At 41.4% G+C, this 17,490-nt stretch overlaps 1 protein-coding gene across 3 annotated transcripts in view; it reads right to left on the reverse strand.

The window, feature by feature from the left end:
- Nucleotides 1-14,284, reverse strand: part of hivep1 (HIVEP zinc finger 1) — a 69,477-nt gene extending 55,193 nt beyond the window's left edge. The window contains exons 1-3 of one of the 3 annotated variants that reach the window (XM_085395175.1): nt 14,162-14,269; nt 13,797-13,893; nt 11,900-12,033 (exon numbers count right to left, since the gene is read on the reverse strand). In XM_085395175.1, the coding sequence (XP_085251301.1) occupies nt 11,900-11,939 (40 nt within the window). In that variant the 5' untranslated portion in view covers nt 11,940-12,033; nt 13,797-13,893; nt 14,162-14,269. Of the gene's footprint in view, nt 1-11,899; nt 12,034-13,035; nt 13,697-13,796; nt 13,894-14,161 lie in introns of those variants that run through there. The other 2 variants (XM_085395174.1, XM_085395176.1) reach the window with 2 other exon arrangements.
- Between the last annotated feature and the right edge of the window lie 3,206 nt (nt 14,285-17,490).

Below are 17,490 nucleotides of genomic sequence, written 5' to 3' on the forward strand. Positions count from 1 at the left end.
CTGTAGGGGTGTTTTTTTAAACCTTTAAAATGAAGCAAATCTATGAAAGTGTGAGAGAAATTTTACTATAATGATCTGAGCTGCAAATGAAGCTCTTTATCACAATTTCACATTAAAATATAATTTAATACCAACTTATTTTTCCTCCTATTGGTATACAAGACACCATTTTTTAAGATTTTACATCAGATTTATTTTTAATTTGAGTCTAAATGCAAAATGAAACTACTAGATAAGCCTAATGATTTACATTCAGTTGAAAATCTTCAAGAAACCCTGACCTTAGTGTGACTCTGTGATTAAGGGAGATTGGCTTTGACCTGCTATGCATTTCCTTCCCAAAGCACAAGGCCAGTGCAGAAAGCTGACAAAGAGGCATCGCAAAACACTCCCGAGGGTTAGAAGAAGGTCAGTTCTGCTAAAAAACAAAGGCGGCGAGACCAGAGAAGCTCGACTTTTGTTGCAGCTTTCAAGCAACAAACAACTCTGTTCCTGTGTTCAGTGTCGGCCTTGGGTTGGTTAGCGTGCCCACTGTGATTAAGGGAAGTAGCTGCTGTAGCCGATTCTGGACGTGGATGTTTAACCACAGTCAGTGCTGAGGTCAGAGAAGTGGTTGATCATTAACAGGAAACTGATGGCAGTTTGTTGCAAATTACTGCAGCAGTGAAAAGAGAAAAAAAACAACAACAAAAAAACAACACAAGCTTAAAGACAAATCAAATCCAGAATTTGGCTTGTAAAGATTATTACTCTTTAAGCAGATGCAAAATTAAGTCCCCATCCTCACACATTACACATTAATCAGCCAACAGGTTAAAGTAATAAGATGCAGAAGCTTTATTTATATCTGTGTCAGCACACCGAGGGATGGGAAACACTGTCTCCCTTTCCCTGCATCAGCTTCACAGGGTAAACATTTTCCACCTTGTTAAATGTACCCGCATTCACTGCGGTTGTTTACCATTAATCACACAGTGTGATGCCCGCTAAAGCTAAAACCAGACCTGTAGGGCTTCGGTGTAAGGATCTTTTTTTTTTTTGTATAAGACGAGGAATGCAGAGTCAGTTCAATAAACACTGAAGTCTGGGCATTTTCAGGGGCAGACTTGTCCAGGAACGGGAGTGAAAACCCAAGAAACCACACAGACGGATAATAAACACCACATGGAAGGTAGCATCTGGAAGATGGTCTTACAGGTACCAGGTGTGCTTCTTTATTTGGGACTACACAGCATTTTTAATCCCCTCTCCCTCATATTGAGACACGTTTTGATTGGCTCTAGTTTTCAAACACCAACACTGTAAGATGAGCACACTTCTAAAGTCTGCCTTTTATTAAATGGTTGCAAAAAATAAAAAAATAAAAAAGGGTCTCCTGCAGGTCAACACCTCACTGTCTGGTTCTACATGTGCTTCCCCCGAGAGGGGAAATTAGAAGACACCACAAACCACCACACAGACGTTTGTGGACTACGCTGAAAAATACCACAAACAAAAAGGATGTACAGCTACAAATACAGACTGGGAAACTTCTGGTGACTGGGTGAAACCGATGGAAAGTTACTCTCAGAAGGTTTTTCCTGTTTCTGTCATTTATTTGAATGCGACAGAAACTTGTGCCCAACAAAGACGATTATGAGGGCATCCCCACGGAAACACAAATGATCATCAGACAAAACAGCAGCTTTTGTCTAAGAAGACTATCGCAGAATGAAAACTTCAGCTTCCTTTTACAGTTAGGTACCCCACATTTTGGCCTCTTCTTGATTTCTTTTTTTTTTTCTTTGCAAATTTCTCCCACTCAACTGTTTCCAAGGTTGAAAAAAAAATATGTTAGACAAAAATAAGCCTCATAATCTCAATGTGATTTAAATCTGACTACATCCGAAACGTGTAAGAGTGACAAATATCCCAAGAAATCGGGAAAAGAGCAAACCCTTCCTATACTGCACTTCATAAACATTTATAACCACTTGAACTGAAACCAGCAATTGGGGAAAAAAAAAAAAAAAAAAAAAAAAAAAAAAAAGTGAAACATGAGAATTTCAGTAAAAAATTAAAATTGAAAATATTTCATAGTATGCACACACAGTGCAAATTAAATACAAAGAGTATTACCACACATTTCCTATAATCCTATAATTCATAACCTTTATAATCTCTTCTGCTATTTGCACATTCTTTACTGTAAATTCCTAAGTTAATTTGTAAATTTTGTAGTAACCTGTAAATTGTAAATATTGTAAAACTTTTTTTCTGTCATTTAATGGTCAGGCATTGTACAGCTACAAGCATTTCACCCCCATGTCATACTGTGTATGGTTGCGTGTGTGTGACAAATAAAAAAATTTGAAAATTTGATTTGAATTTTTATTGAGCCATGTGTCGCTGAACTCATCTTCAGGGTTTCCACCAGTGAACTGAAAGCGCATCAGCCCACTGAGCCTAAAATCAACCCGGGCAAGACCTTCAGCATTGTGACGTGACTAAGAACATTTATAACTCCAAATGCAATGTAAGAAAATCTGAGGTGTTTCTGTTAGTAACTGTGAATTTAAGATATTTTCAGACTTTTTAAAAATGGCCCATAAATACTTTAAAGACAGACAGTGAACGCAGCTCGGTGCACACTGTCAGAAAGATTTAAAAAAATAATAATAATAATAATTCTCAATCAAGTTGAATTCAAAGCCACACTTTCCACTGCAACTAGGTCAAACATCCTATTTTAGACGCACAACACAGCTGACATTCACAGCTGTCGCTCAGGTGAAGGTGTTTATTTTACCACCATTTAAAACAGTACTTTCACATGTAGACGGTCACCCTAGTTCCCAGTATAGAGCACAGGATATCTCACCCACCTCCTTGAACTTTAAATATCAAGTTTAGGTACACTGTGCTGACAACAAACGCCAAAGCAAACAAACATTTTTGTATTATGTTTTTTGTTATTTCTCTACACTTTTGTTTTTTTGTGCTACACTTTCATATAGCACGTCTTTTAGAGAAAGGGATGCTATGTATAGATCACATTTTAGTCAGAGACCTAACTTTGTAATTGAACTGCTAAAATTCACAAACTATTTCTGTCTATTCACATTTCCTGGTTCCCACTCTGTACAGTGTGAAACAACATTATAAAGGGTTTGAAGGCAACTGTATTGTATAAATTTATAAAACAAAACCTCTATCACATTTAATTAATTAGTATTTTAAATGTCATTGATCATTTTATGACCTGAATCTAACTGATAAAGTTGTTTGTGCTTAAAAGTTATAACTTTTAAAAATAAAAGGCAGTTGTCTTGAAACATACGATGGAATGTCGAATGCAATAACTTAATGACCAACTAAGAATTTTATTGTGCTTCTAAATCTGAATATTATTAAAGTGAAGGCTCATAGGTGCACAATTAAACTAAAGTGTCCAGATTTAACTGAAGGTCTGAGGTTGGAGTCGTAGCTCTGCTCGTTTAAGCCTCGCTGCCCCCGCCTGTTTACATGAGTGCAAAAATATCATGAAGATGGTGCAGGATTTTCCTCATCGCTGTGACGCTGTTGAGGTTGTCGACCTCCCTCCTTGCTAATGTAGAGGATCAAAAGGACATTTGTGGCTGTGATTCTTCACCAGGTCTGGAAAAGGAAAAAAACTAAACAAAACAGACCACCAAGGGTGAAGCGGCCGACGCCTTAACGTAGTGCGAGACGAGCTGTATCTTACAGTTACGACATTTTTGTTGTTTTTATTTGTTTTTGTCTGAAGCACCAGAAACCTTACACTGGATGCTACCAAGCTTGTCCTATTCAATCCTATAAGCTCTGATAGGCCAGTCAGTGTAGGTTGATGTTAAACATTTTAGTATTACATGCTTTATTATAGACGTGTGAACTCTTTTGGCTCAAAGGATATTCTGAATTTTAATATTTCTCCTCACCAGCCATCGCTCAACTGTAAACACAAGCTTAAAGATGATACATGCTCATTTCTCGTTTGGACTAGCTTTGCATGACTCAAAGTTCAAAGTAATCCTTATTTTTCTTACATCAGGCCTTGCTGGAGCCTCTGAGGTAATATTTGTCTGAAACAAGCTGCTTTATCTGCTCTCTCTTTAGATCTGTCTCCTGATTAGCTGCCCCACAGAAAAAAAAGCCTAAACATGGGGCTTCTGTGCTCACACCCAGAGCTGCCCAAGTTAACCATACTGGGGACATCTGCTTTCACCTACATCACACGGAGTCAAGAGAGAAGAAAACTTGAGTCTTTAGCGTCATTTAAAGCCTGAGCTAATGACTAACAGTGATTACTTATACACGACTTGATTAGCTGAAGTTTTGGCCATGTTTAATATGAGTATTCCCACTGTGACAGCTGATATGTAACAGAAAGTATCACAGTTTGAAAACATCTATTTAAGCTGCGAACCACAGACCAATTTGAATGTGAAAATTGTGCACATGATACAAAAAAGTGAGTAAAGCTCCCAGCAGAAGTGCACGGGCATTACTTCCATTTAGTTTGTTAGCTTTAGGGCATGAATCCAGTATGCAAGTCACTTTTAATCGTTGAGGATAAATTCACAGTGGATAAATTGAGGTTGATGCACTTGTACTGTTTACGTTAACAAAACTAAGCACACCAACTGTTATTTGTATTGCTGCTTGCATTTCTGTGTGTGCGTGTGTGTTCCTCTGAAGGGGAAACCACTGCAGCAGAGCTAAGAGAGCAGCTGTTTGACAAAAGTAAACAAAGACTCAGAGGAGGGAGGACAGGAGTTCCTAACTTCCTGCACTGTTACCCACAACCTGCGTCACGAGATCATTCCTGACTGTGCACACAAACACATGATCTATATACTGAAGGGAGCCTGATGCAACCCTGGCAGTAAAGAAAATTAAAAAGTTAATTTAGTTTGGAAGTTCAGCTTCTTTAATCAATCTTAAAGCCTTCCCATGAGGGTAAATGATTCACTGCTCACCTGGGACCAGGGTTTTCCTTCTTTGTGTCTCACAGGAGGAAAAATGCTCTGTGTGCGATGGTTTGTTATGACTGAGACAAAAATACAGCCAGCGAACGCTCTCCCAGAGCAGCCCACAGATTCAACAGAAACAAAACAAACTCACAGTTCCTTCCTCTCGGCCGTTTGTTTGGATCTGCGCGTTTCTTATTCAGTCCCACAGTTAAACACCAAGAGACCAGTTTATCAGTCACTCCAGGTCCTCCAAGTGCTTCTGGAAGTATTTATTCATCTTAAACTGAACACCCTCTCCTTATAGTGTTGAAAGATTTTTCTCTTTCTTTCTTTTATAGAAATTAAGCATCAGTGATCCTGCTTTGAACATCAGTTGGTTGTTATTCTTTATCCAGTTTAATGCTGAAAGTCCAGTCTGACACCAGAGTTGAACTCCTGGCAACAGCAACAACAAAAAAAATCCTAGTAACAATGAGCCAATAGAAATCATGATTAACTGACATTTTATGTCGTTTAAAGTTTAAAATAGATTGTGGTAGCCAGAGACTGCATATAAAAGTAGGACGTAGCCACTGTGGCATCACTCATTGGTGTCTGGACCGAAAGTTAGCATGCTGGGGTTTTTTTTGAGCGGTCATGTGGTCATGTCACACAAGAGGGTAGACCACTAAGTTAGATGGTTGTTGCTTCCTGCTCGGAAAAATTAAGCCAATGTGGAAATCCCTTAAACCTGCATTCTGTCTGAAAGGCACCAGCAATAGCTGTGGTTGCAAAAAGACTTCAGGTCCTATAAAAGGCCTCTGAAAAAAATAAAATGTCTCTTTCTTGAACTCTGGAAACACTTTGCTGCTGAGTTTGCAGGCTTAGTCACTGATTTGGGGTCATACTGAATAACCCATTTTATTCAGTTTTATTTTTTAAGGAGCATTAGCCGTTAAATTTTCCACTCGCTCATTGGCTGACGACTTGTCAGTCACAAGTTGTCAGCCAAAGAGCAAGCAGTTTCCAACCCAGACCCACCCCTCATTGTCACGTCCCGTTTCTTATAATCAAGATGGCCACAGCAGAAACCTTCAACTCAAAGGGGTCATAACAGAAATTCAGAAACCAGCGGATGACATCATGGTAGTTGCACCCATACTGTCTCTGAGTTATTGCTCGCTAGCTTGAACATCTATGCATGGGCACGGCACAGACATAGATACCTGCTGATTCACGCCAAGTAACAAACCAATAAAATATTTAACTTTCAATCGCCAAACGCTAAAGCACGGACTTCTTGGATGTCTGTACCACACAGCGAGCCGTATTATTAGTCAGATATTTTCACTGAAAGCACTACAAAAGGCACAAACACAGTCAAAAAGTCCAGCTCTGTGACTCCAATAAGCAGAGAGTTGAGGGCATGAAAAACTCTAAGAGGGCGTTACGTGTTAATACCAGGTTGTTTTTTGTACGTTTGCTCTGAACAAATTTGACATTTTAAAACAGAAGTCAGTGGGAAAAAGCTCATTTTTGTAGCAAGCCTCAAGTGGCCACTAGAGGAACTGCGACTTTGAAGATTTGGACATTTGTGGGTTGAAAAGATGAGTTGACAGACAATTTAAAATGAAAAAACATCATCTTTTTTCGACTGGCGGGTAAGTCTCACTCACAGAAAAACATCACTGATACATGGCTATAACTACCTCCGCCAAGAAGGTTGTGTGTGTGGGTGGGTTGCTTGCTTGGCTGGATTACTCAAAAAGTTATGGATGGATTTAACCAGAGATTGAAGTTAATCACTTTTAAGTTGGGCCAGTCTACCAGGATCTTGATGTGGACTCATCTCCACTGTGAGAAAAGGCTATATTGGACATTTGCCATCATAACTTCAACAAATTGGCACAAACTAATCTGGATTCATGCACAGCTGGGGGCACATTTTCAGCCTTGGAGGAGGAATGCTGTTCTCAGGTGTGCTTGTTTCTTTTTCAAATAAATCCTCATGCTTTGGTCTTTTTAGATTTTAACCTTAAGATAACACGCAAATGAATGCAACAGATATGATTAATGGTTTCCACTTTTAGAACACTTCTACCTCCGTGGTGCTTAAAGTAGTTTACATTTCTCAGTTATTCTCACACACAGAGCAGACCTGGGAGTCAGTTTGGGGTTTTGCACAAGGACGTTTTGACATGTGGAAGAGGCGGGGACAAAACCACCATTAAACTGAGGTTAGTCGCAAGCACGTTGTACCACCTGAGCCTTAGCCTTAAAAAAACAAAAACAAAAAACTCCTCCTCTCTGAAGTATATAAATTAATGAAGCTTAAAACTCATCTTCGCTTTTCTTTTTCCACTAAAAGCTTCACCACGGGGCTCACACTTCTGTAAAATATGGCTTAAAACAATAAAAACTAACTTTAAGAAAACAGAAATAATGTAACCAAGACTCTGAAAACATTCGTTCTTCGTTTCCTAACAGTATAATGTTTGTCAAGTCAGATTTTAGTTGACTGGAGGGAAAATTTTTTACTGTGCTTCTTTTTATATCCCAGGCAGATGCTGCCAAGCCTGTAAGGCAGAGAGGACCTGAGAAAAGAATTAAACAGCACCTCCTTGCTTGATGAATTACTGCAGTGTTAATATGCAAAGGAAATTCTGTGTTAAAGGCAGGCGTTGAGCATCATCATGTGACAGCTTCAGGGCAGTCTGAAGAGGCTTCTTTGAGTCTCCAGAAAAAGAAATTCTCCACAGCAGTGTTTAAGCATGTGATTGCACGCCATGCAATTAGCACTTCCTGTCTGATAAAGACAACCCCTTGAGAGCAGAGCCCTGAGGAGAGGTGATGAACTGGGTCAAAAGGCACGAGGAGACGCCAACAAGTCATCGAGCGATGAGGAAGTGAAGTGGGTACTCCCCACAAGATGTTCAGAAATGTCACAAGAATGGAGGATGGAAATAAGTCAGCACTTAGCTGACACTGTACTGCATTTAAAAGATGAGAAACACAGAGAGACCTTTACTTTAAACTGAGTAAAGAGTTGCATTTAAACTGTAAGGTTTGATTTTACCACCACAACAGAACATCTGACCAAAAATAAAGAGCCAAATCGTAAATTTTGAACACACTTTTATGTAAAAATCCTCCCACAGTGCAGTTGTCTCTACACTTGCGTCCACATTAAAATGTCAAAACAGTTAATTCTCCTCCTACTGAACAACAATAAGCCGAGCAGCCACAGAAACCCACCGAACAACTAACATTTCCATTTAAGTAAAAACCTTTTAGCCTTTTCTAATGTACAGTTTATTAGAGCAGACTGCCATAAAACAATGTCTCGGGCTATAGTTTTCATTCAGAAATTACACATAGACTTCACCTAGGCAGGCTCAGACCAGCACCGTATGTGATTAACTTATGAGCTTGAAGGCCTCTCTGACCACAACCTACAGCAGGTGGAGAGGCTGGTTCAGAGCGCTGCTACGCCGAGCTAACCAAAGCTGCAGAGCAGAACAGGGACTCCTGTCTCCACCTGCAGCCCAAGACTGTGCAGTTGGGGCTCAGACTGAAATATTTGCAGAGGAAAACTTGTGTTTCTTACAACACATACACAAAAACACCAACAACTATCTGCTATAAGGACAATCCAAATCTGTGGAAACTCCTCCTAGGTTACTAGCAAACAATGAAAAGCTGCACCACTGCCAAATGTTATCTCTGTAATATCACAGCCAACACAACTTCACATTTCATACATTTGCTGTACACAAAAAAAAAAAAAAGCAAATTGAACTTTGGGAATCAACTAAAGTGGGCTGAATACATCAAACAAACCCACAAAGAGTCAAGATGATCAGAAAACCTAAAAGAAAATATAAAAAATATGCCCACAAAGCTGGGCAGTAATGATAAAACCAACATCAGCATTTGTACTGGATAAATGCTGAAAAATGAAGAGCTGATAAAACACACAGACACAAATCAATTAAAAACATCAATATCAGCATCAGCTGTGAGCCAGCTTCTTTAAAAGCACCTGTATCGGCTCAGATTTCCACAATCAGTTCATCTTTCACACAAAGAACCACAAATCAACTTTAACAAGGCAAGAAAAAAAAAGTTCAAACACAGAAAATGGCTTGAGGGAGACATCACCCAGACAAACAGAATAAATGTGCAGGCTACCCTCACACTGCTGCTCCGGTCTGGTTTTCTCTCCTTTGTTTTTAAAAACATTCCTGAGCTGACACAATAATAGAGCATTACAGGCAAAACCAGCGTTCACGGTTTCATTTGTAAGCTGATTCAGATTAAAGAGGATAAACAGAGTCAACTTAAACTTACGAGCTTCTCCCATATAGAGCTGCGTGTGGATGAGGAGCTGGAGCCGGGAGCGGTTTCACTCTGACACAAATGGCTTTACTGAAACCAAAATTTCATGAAGTGAAAGGTCACTTTTACCTACACATGTCAGCATCTCCGCCACAAGACTCGTGGCAAAACACTCAGGTGAGCGATGGAAAGGTCACGTGTTCTGTATACAACTAATATAAGAAGCACATATGAAAGCAACCCTAATCAGAAGTGAAAAATATCAGATTCGGTGTGGTTTGTGGTGTTCAAATAGTCATGATAGAACAGATCTGAGTCATACGTGTGCAAAAAACATCAGGTTCAGGTCACTTTCTGCTTCAAGGACAACTTCAAGAAGCCAAAACACAACTATGAAGACAAGAATTTCATTCTTTGCACATTTTTACTCCTTAAAATAAAATAAAAAAACAATTCTGGCCGTTCAAGATCTTCTAAACACACCCCTGAAACAACGATCAGCTGCGCTCATCAAATTTCTGCTAATCATCCTCTGAAACTCTGAAATTCAAATTCCACAAACACTGCAGCAGCTGCAGCACCGCCGTCTGCACCAACACCATTTAAACAGACTCGAGCATCGTTCGACCGCCATTTCTATCGTCCTCTGTCGGGCAAAGTAATGAACTGTTGTAAAGCTCAATTATTTATGTGGTTTGTCCAAAGAGGCTTCACGAGGAGCAAAAAGACAAAACACACACACACACAGAGGAAGTGTTTATAAGATAAACAGAGGGACTCTGGCTGGCTGCTCGTGGACAAATCTGTGAGGATTGACTGCTGGGGAATGGCAGTGATGCACATTTTCACACCCAGCATGTAACGCTGCACATTTGTCGATCTGTGAACTGCAAACGTCTGTTGACACACAAATCTGTCAATTCTCGACATAACAAGGAATCCTTCAAGCCAATTGGTGCTCCGCGGGAGGATGCTTTGACTTAAGCATGCCTCCATCAGGCCTTTAATCTTCAACTTTGTTAAATGTATGTATTCAAGTAAATATCTGCACATTCACAAGCGCCAAAAACCGCCTGTAACACACCGTTGTGTGAGGTGGCAGGCCCTGGAGGACATGAGTGCCACTGAGGGAGATTAAAAGCAAAACACTGCTTGCTTTATGTTAATACTGCGCTTTGAAAGGCAAACAAAAGCCACAATTCTCTGTTTACATTAATGAACTCGGGACACAAAGATGTGAAAGCAAAAATGCATCACATCACAACTTAAAATAAAAAAAATGAAAATGGGGATACAAGTTTTACACGAAGCGTTTGGTGGCAGGGAGCACCAGGATGTCTCAGGTGAACCGATAACCGACCGGCGATAAAATAAGCCTCTCTGTTTGTCTCGCTGCAGTGACCAGAGGGAGGGCACTCCAATAAAGCAGCCACTACTGAAAAGTCGTGTATCATCTACCTTAAACTCGATCCGTAATATGAAGGGTAACCGGGATAGTCAGAAACACAATCATCATGTCACTGGAACATAAAGATAACCATACAATATTTTAAAATTCTATTATATTTATTGTTAGATTAGTCCCTTTTCTTTTTTACTTTTAATGTGATTTACAAAAATGCACAAAATTAAAATTAAAGATGAATTTTACTGACGGCATTATTTATTATTTAATATTTGCTTTTGGTTTCACACGGGACACAATGCCCAGTCTCACGCGGGAGGAAGTTCTGCTTTTGAGCCTTTTATCCACCAAAGCCTCGTCTTCAGAAGAGCTCTAAAGGGTTTAACGTCCCCTCGCGTCCAATGCCAAGTTGCAATGTTGAGATCAAAGCAACGCAATTGTTCAGCTGCACTGATGGTTGCAGAGCAACATTACTAAGAAAATCAGGAGATCGGTGTAAAGGCAAACTGCTGACCTGTGCACGCTGTGAGTGCAGGTATATGTACCACTTGTGCACTGGTAAATTACACAGGTTATTTTGTTTGTCTAGAAACACAGAGCACAAAACCAGCATCAGGGTTACTTTTCCGGTACATGAGCTGTCAGCAGGCCAACTTTGCAGAAAATCTCAAATTTTAGGCTGCAAATGAGCACAAAGACTGTAAATTATACTCTCACAAGGCGACCGCATTAGCCCGAAAAACAGCAACAAAGCGCACTGACGTCTGTACGCAGCATGAAGACGATAACAGCAAATGGAGGAACCAAAACTACTTCACCATCTCATGAAAAAAAAAAAAAAATCCTGGAGGAGTTCAAGGAGAAACAGCACAACTTAACCCAAACACTGGAGAGCTATTCCAACACTACACTCAGTTCTCAGATAAGCATAAATAATGTTATCACAGCAACAACCAGCAAGGCTGTACTTCCTCTTATTCAGCTCATGCCTTGCTCCTCTCTTCATCTTCTTCTTCTTCTTCTACGCCTGACATTTCAGGAAATAAAGACGCTATTTTCAATCGAATCACACATCTTGAAGGAAGAAATACAACCAGGTGGCGAGTCAACAGAGCACGTCCCCTTAAAAATTCCATCCAAACCAACGCGTCTTATAGCCGAAAGTATCTCAGGAAACCTCGAAGCAGGACGGTCGCTAACTCACCTTTTAAATTCTTGGGGTTGTTCTGCTTGGTGCGCGGCATCTTTCCGCCTCAGTTCACAGGTGCATCTTGAGGGGTGGGGGGGGAGTGGCTGTTAACCTTGAGGTGAGTCGACTCCTGAGCAGTCTTGGCACATCTAGAGGGGAATAAACAAACACACACATATACTGTGAATACATCAAGTCTGCAGAGGCCAAACATGAGCTCCACAGATCAATGAGGCACTGTGCAGCCTCTCCTGCTCCCACTTGGCAGCTGTCTGGGAGTCCAGGACAGAGCGGCTGATTGAGCGTGCTCCTCAAACAGGTGCCCGGGTCGGAGTTTTTCCCCCATTTCAGGGCCGCCTTGAAACTACGTGCAGCGCTGCGCGGTGAGGCTCGGCCTGCTCTCTGCCGTCAGAGGGGAGGAGGTGTGAAGACATTCTGTCGATATCAACATAACCCTGCAGCGGCTGCTATCTGCCGCTCTGATCTCGAGGCTGACACAGAAATGATAGAGTTACTGCTCATCACTTTAACGAACGTCAGCGTGGATCTCAAATCATGCAAACTATACAACCCCCCCCCTCTGAGCGTCAGGCAAAGAAGTGTCAGAGATCTTTCTGTCAAAGTTCAGTCTTGCAGGTCTGCATCCTCCATCGATTGTTTTCGCACTGATATCAATCGATGACCTTTCCCTAAATGGAAGATTAGAAGCTTATTATGGCTGCAATGCAAATTCCAGCTGACAGAAAAAGGTTGGTGTTCAAGTTAAATGTTACCCAGATGTCAAACCCACAGTGCTACCTGACATGCACAAGCAGCCGCAGAGCAAACGCTCCCCCTCTGCGCAGACAGGAAATCACTAAAAATCATGAATAAAACCTCTCATTTAATGGCACCATTAGCCTTCCTTTGCCCTTGCATCATCTCCACCCCAAAACACCCCCCTTACCCCTGCAGGAGACGTGCACGTTGCAGTGAGCAGCAGTGCTTCAGGAATCAAGTCTTTTGTTTCTTCCCCCCTCCTCTCTTCCTCACCAATGTTACATAACACTTACTACAACTGGATGATGATGATGATGGTGATGGTGATATTTTGTCTCCATACAGTTGGTACATGTGGCGCTAGAGCAATGACATCATCTCACGGTACTCACACTCGCTGCAGCAGGTCGCACAAAAACACATGCAAGCTCGGCTTCAGTAGACGCATGAAGAGGGGCTCCTCGCCGGGTGGTGTTTGAGCGCAGGGGTCGACGGCGCGGACGAGCTAGGGGAGCAGGAGGAGAGAGACGTTTCGTCTGTCTGTCAGTCCGTCTGCCAGCCAGCCTGACTGCTTGCCTGTGTGTTTGTGCGCGCACAGATATGCGAGGAAACACCCCGATACTAACACGAGAGAGAGAGAACGAGAGCGAGGGAGAACAACATACAATGCTGCGTCCCGTTCAGGTGACCAAAGAGTGATGATTTCACACCTGAGGGGCGAAATGCAAAAGCAGCCCCCACTGGCTCTGAGTGCGTTAATCACAAGACTGAGAAATATTAAGCATTAGATGCAGAGCGGGCTGCAGGAGCATGTGTGCTCCGGGTTCATGCAGTGCAGTCATTAGAAGCAGAGCTAAAAAGAAAAAAGGGCATTACTGGCATTTAACTGTGCGCAATGAAGTCAGCAAAAACAATGCGTGGGAATAGCGTATTTTGTGCCTGTTGCAACACGTGAACGCCCTGTGAGGGAGGGCGGAGCCAGGGAAAACCCCTCGCTTGTCGCTGCAACAGCGCTCGAATGGGACGCTTCCCTTTATCCAACAAAATGCAGTCAGATTCCAGTTCAGCCACACACACAAATACACACGTTTGTCACGGCAACAGCGGACACACAAACACACTGAGGAGCAGCAGGTGTAGCTGCTTGGCTTACCTCCAAGTGCAACAGCGGGCACTGCGCAGAGAGGCGACCCCGGCAAGCGCAAGTTTTTTTTTTCTTTTTTTCTGTGCTGCAGGGTCCAAAAACAACACTGCGCAAAAAACAAATAATAAAATAAATGCACAAACAGACTCACACCTCTCCTCTCTCAGTAACAGACCCCCCTTCCTCCTGCTCCTCCTCCCCCTCCTTCTCCCCCCACTCAAAGTTAGCGACGGGCTAAAACCGGGCAACACACACACACACAGCTATAAAAGCATGTCGGACTGTCTCCGGCTGCAGCAGCCGAGCTCGACCTTTAGCAGCCGCAAACGCGCGCGGGGGAGCAAAGAGAGCGCGCGGGACGCGGTGATACTCACAGGTGCGGGTTTGGCTCGTGTCAGGGCCGCAGCACACCTTTTAGAGTAAGAAGGGGATCCGCTGTTTTTTCTCCCTTCACCTTCTCTCTCACTTTCTATTGCAGGAAACAGACAGGCCTACTGACGTCAGCGGGGGTCCCGTCTCCGCCTCCCAGCTACGAGGGGTGTCCTCCCAGGCCAGCGGGGGGCTCCCGACGGCCGCCACGTTAGCGCAGGCCCCGACGCCTCCTCGTCGATGCCCCTTCAGTGAGCCGCACCTCCTCCTCTTCCTCCCTGTGCTCGCTCCCTCAACGTCTGCAGGTGAGGCGCCGCATTCCGCGTCGCTTGTTGCAACCCCCCTGCCGGACCCCCACTCAGCCTCTCCTCTGCACATAGCTCAGGACTGACGGTTTTCCCGGAGGTTCCTTGTTGTCAGGTCACGTTGTGCCCCTCCGCCACTACCGGCCGGGCTTCCCCGTGCACGGATCCAGCTGCACGGACGTGAACAGGGGGGTGGGAGGACTTCGTGCACCAGGACCGCTGTCCGTGGCGGTAAACAAAGGAGAGGGATAAACCGTGGTCTGCACGGGTGCCGAACAGCCTCTGAAATGCATACAGTTCAAAATGACTCACCGAGAAGGCCTATTTTATGGGATTTCTTCCTCCACTAACATATAAAGCCACAAACACCAGTGAAAGTGTGGATATTCAGGTGCCTTTGGGTTCCCAGTTACAAACCAAGTGATTTTGTTACCTCATATGGGTTTAATTCCTAGACTGGGAATCTCCATCTGAAACCTAAATCAGATTTGAAACTGTGGGAGATCGGGTTTCAGCCTGTTATGTAATTTAAACCATAAAAAAATTGATTAAATATTTTCCACAAGCCTCAAAAAGATAGAAAATCTGGAAAAATCTTTTCCTACGTATAATTTAAATATATAGTGACTCGTTTTCTGCAAGCTTTATTTGTTATTGCATGCTCTGTACAATTTTTTATCAGTTACAGATGCTTACAATTTTAAATTTAAAAAATATATATATTTTTTAAATTTTTTTTAGTATTTTTCTTATTTGTTTTGCAGATGGGTCTCAATTATTTGTGTCGATAATGTAAAACATCTAAAAATATTATATATTTACATATTTATGTATCTGTATTTTGTATTCAGTGTTAGTTCTTGTGCTTGATCTCCTGACGAATACAAATAATAAAGAAAATAGTCCTATACTAATACTCCAGGGCAGAAATCTATTTTTAGGACTGATTTTGATTTCATATTGTTATTATAAAACTATTAAAGGGTTTCATTAAAGGCCCCTTTTCTGCAGCACAAATACAATGACATTGCTGTACAAAAATTAAAACAACATTGTGTAAAAACAGGAAGCATGCTGCTGCTGCACTTGAGTGAGTAAAATGTTAAATGTGATTTGAATCAGTGGTTTCAGGTGTGTCCTTCCTTCAGTTAGTGTTCATATGTCTGTTTGAAATATGAACATGTCTCTCCAGATATGTACTCTAAGTCTGTAGCTGTAGCATCGAAGGGGCCAGTAAGAGTTTTACTGGCCCTTGTTATATGTGACTTATGATTTCCTCCACAGTAACCTAAAAAAGCACCACAGTTCTCCTGAGCTGACAGGGAAAAGTTTGATAAACAATTCATCTCTGCTGGGAGGTTTTCATCTGTTCAATATTCAGGGTTTAATTGATTGTTTGCTGTTTTTATGTGATTGCTTGTGGGTTTTCAAGCATAACAAACCATTTAATGCGGTAATGTCTACGTATCACAATTTGTGACACCGCTTTTCTTTTTTGGATTGATGCGTTCCCTCTAGAAAGTCTCGATAACATGCGTACTACAGACACGATATATATTCAGTTCAGACACTAAAGTTTCAGATTATAGTTCATAAAGCAATTCTTTTGGATTAATTACCCAACATTATCCACTCAAAACTGTATTTAGAAATTTGAGCTAGCCGGCAGTTCGTCAGCAGGAAAGCTAACAGGTGGGCTAGCATTAGCTAACATTAGCTTAAAGAAAAACAAGGTTGGATTTGATCCTGAAAACTAAACACTCCCTCCATTAAACCCTCGCTGATGTAGAATGTAGTTCTCTCTAATAAGAAGCTTGGAAAGCACTGGACTTCTTTACATTTCGTGAAGGCGTTTCACCACTAATTGAGTAGATAATATTTAGGCTGGATGGCTTAGCTATATCAAAGTCGGAAATTCCTTTGTTACAGGAGTTAAAAATTCAATTCAACAAAGCAAATGTACTTTATTAGCAAGGGGTCACCATAGCTGATGGATTCACATATCTGATTTTACACAGGAAGCCCCTCCTGACACAGTCCTCCCATTTGTCCAGGCTTTAAGACAAGCATTAGGAGTAAACCAGGAGAGTTTATATCTCTCAGTCTTAAATTGGGAATTTTTGCAAGTTAGCCGAATATGTTAACCATTACACCATATAGCTTAAATAATGCATACATGTGTTTTTTAAACAGATTTTCTGCCTTTTTTGTTTAATTGCTAATTACATTAAACACTCAAAAATGATGTTGAGCACAGTAAAGAACATGCCAAAGCAACACTGTATAGAAGTGTTGGTCAATTAGAAGCCCACAAATAATACTGACACACACTACAACAAAATAATAATAAATCAAAAAAGGTGCACACAAAATCAAGTTTCTAATAATCTTCACCCTCGAAGGAGTTTTAAGAAGAATAATTTTTGGTCACCAAATAATATTTACCAAATTATCGATGTATATGTGAACAGGGCTTAAGCAGTATATGTACAGTACTGTATTTTCACCAGGAAAATGAGAACTAGGTTTAGCTATTTAATTTAATGTACAAACATCAATGGAAATGCACTATAAAAGGCAAAAACAGAGTTTGTATAATCCTAATGAGCTTGAAAGTCCATATTTGGTATGACCTCCTTCACTCTCCAACACAGCCTGAACCTCTTAGTTAAGCTTCCTTGTCATTTCTTTAAGTAGTCTTCAGGAAAAGTGCTCCAGGCTTCTTGAAGCTAATTCAAAGCTCTTCTCTGAATCTTGTCTGCCTTTTGTTCTGTTTTCTGTCAAAATGACTCCACAGTGCTTCAGTACTGGTGAGATGCGGGCTGGCCAATCCACGACTGATAGTGTTTCGTTGTATGTTCTATCCAGGTATGCTTTTACTCTACTGGCACTGTGTTTGGGCTCACTGTCATGCTGTAAAATGAAGCTACTGCCTAATATAACACAAAGAAATCAGACTTTTGCACGGTACTGGAAGTGTACATTTAAATTTAAAAAACTATAACAAATTAAAATATTTCAAAACTTTT

The sequence above is a fragment of the Rhamphochromis longiceps genome, linkage group LG22, assembly GCF_057381845.1.
Source record: "Rhamphochromis longiceps isolate RC_006_pf linkage group LG22, R_longiceps_female_GT1.1, whole genome shotgun sequence".
NCBI classification, from domain to species: domain Eukaryota; kingdom Metazoa; phylum Chordata; class Actinopteri; order Cichliformes; family Cichlidae; genus Rhamphochromis; species Rhamphochromis longiceps.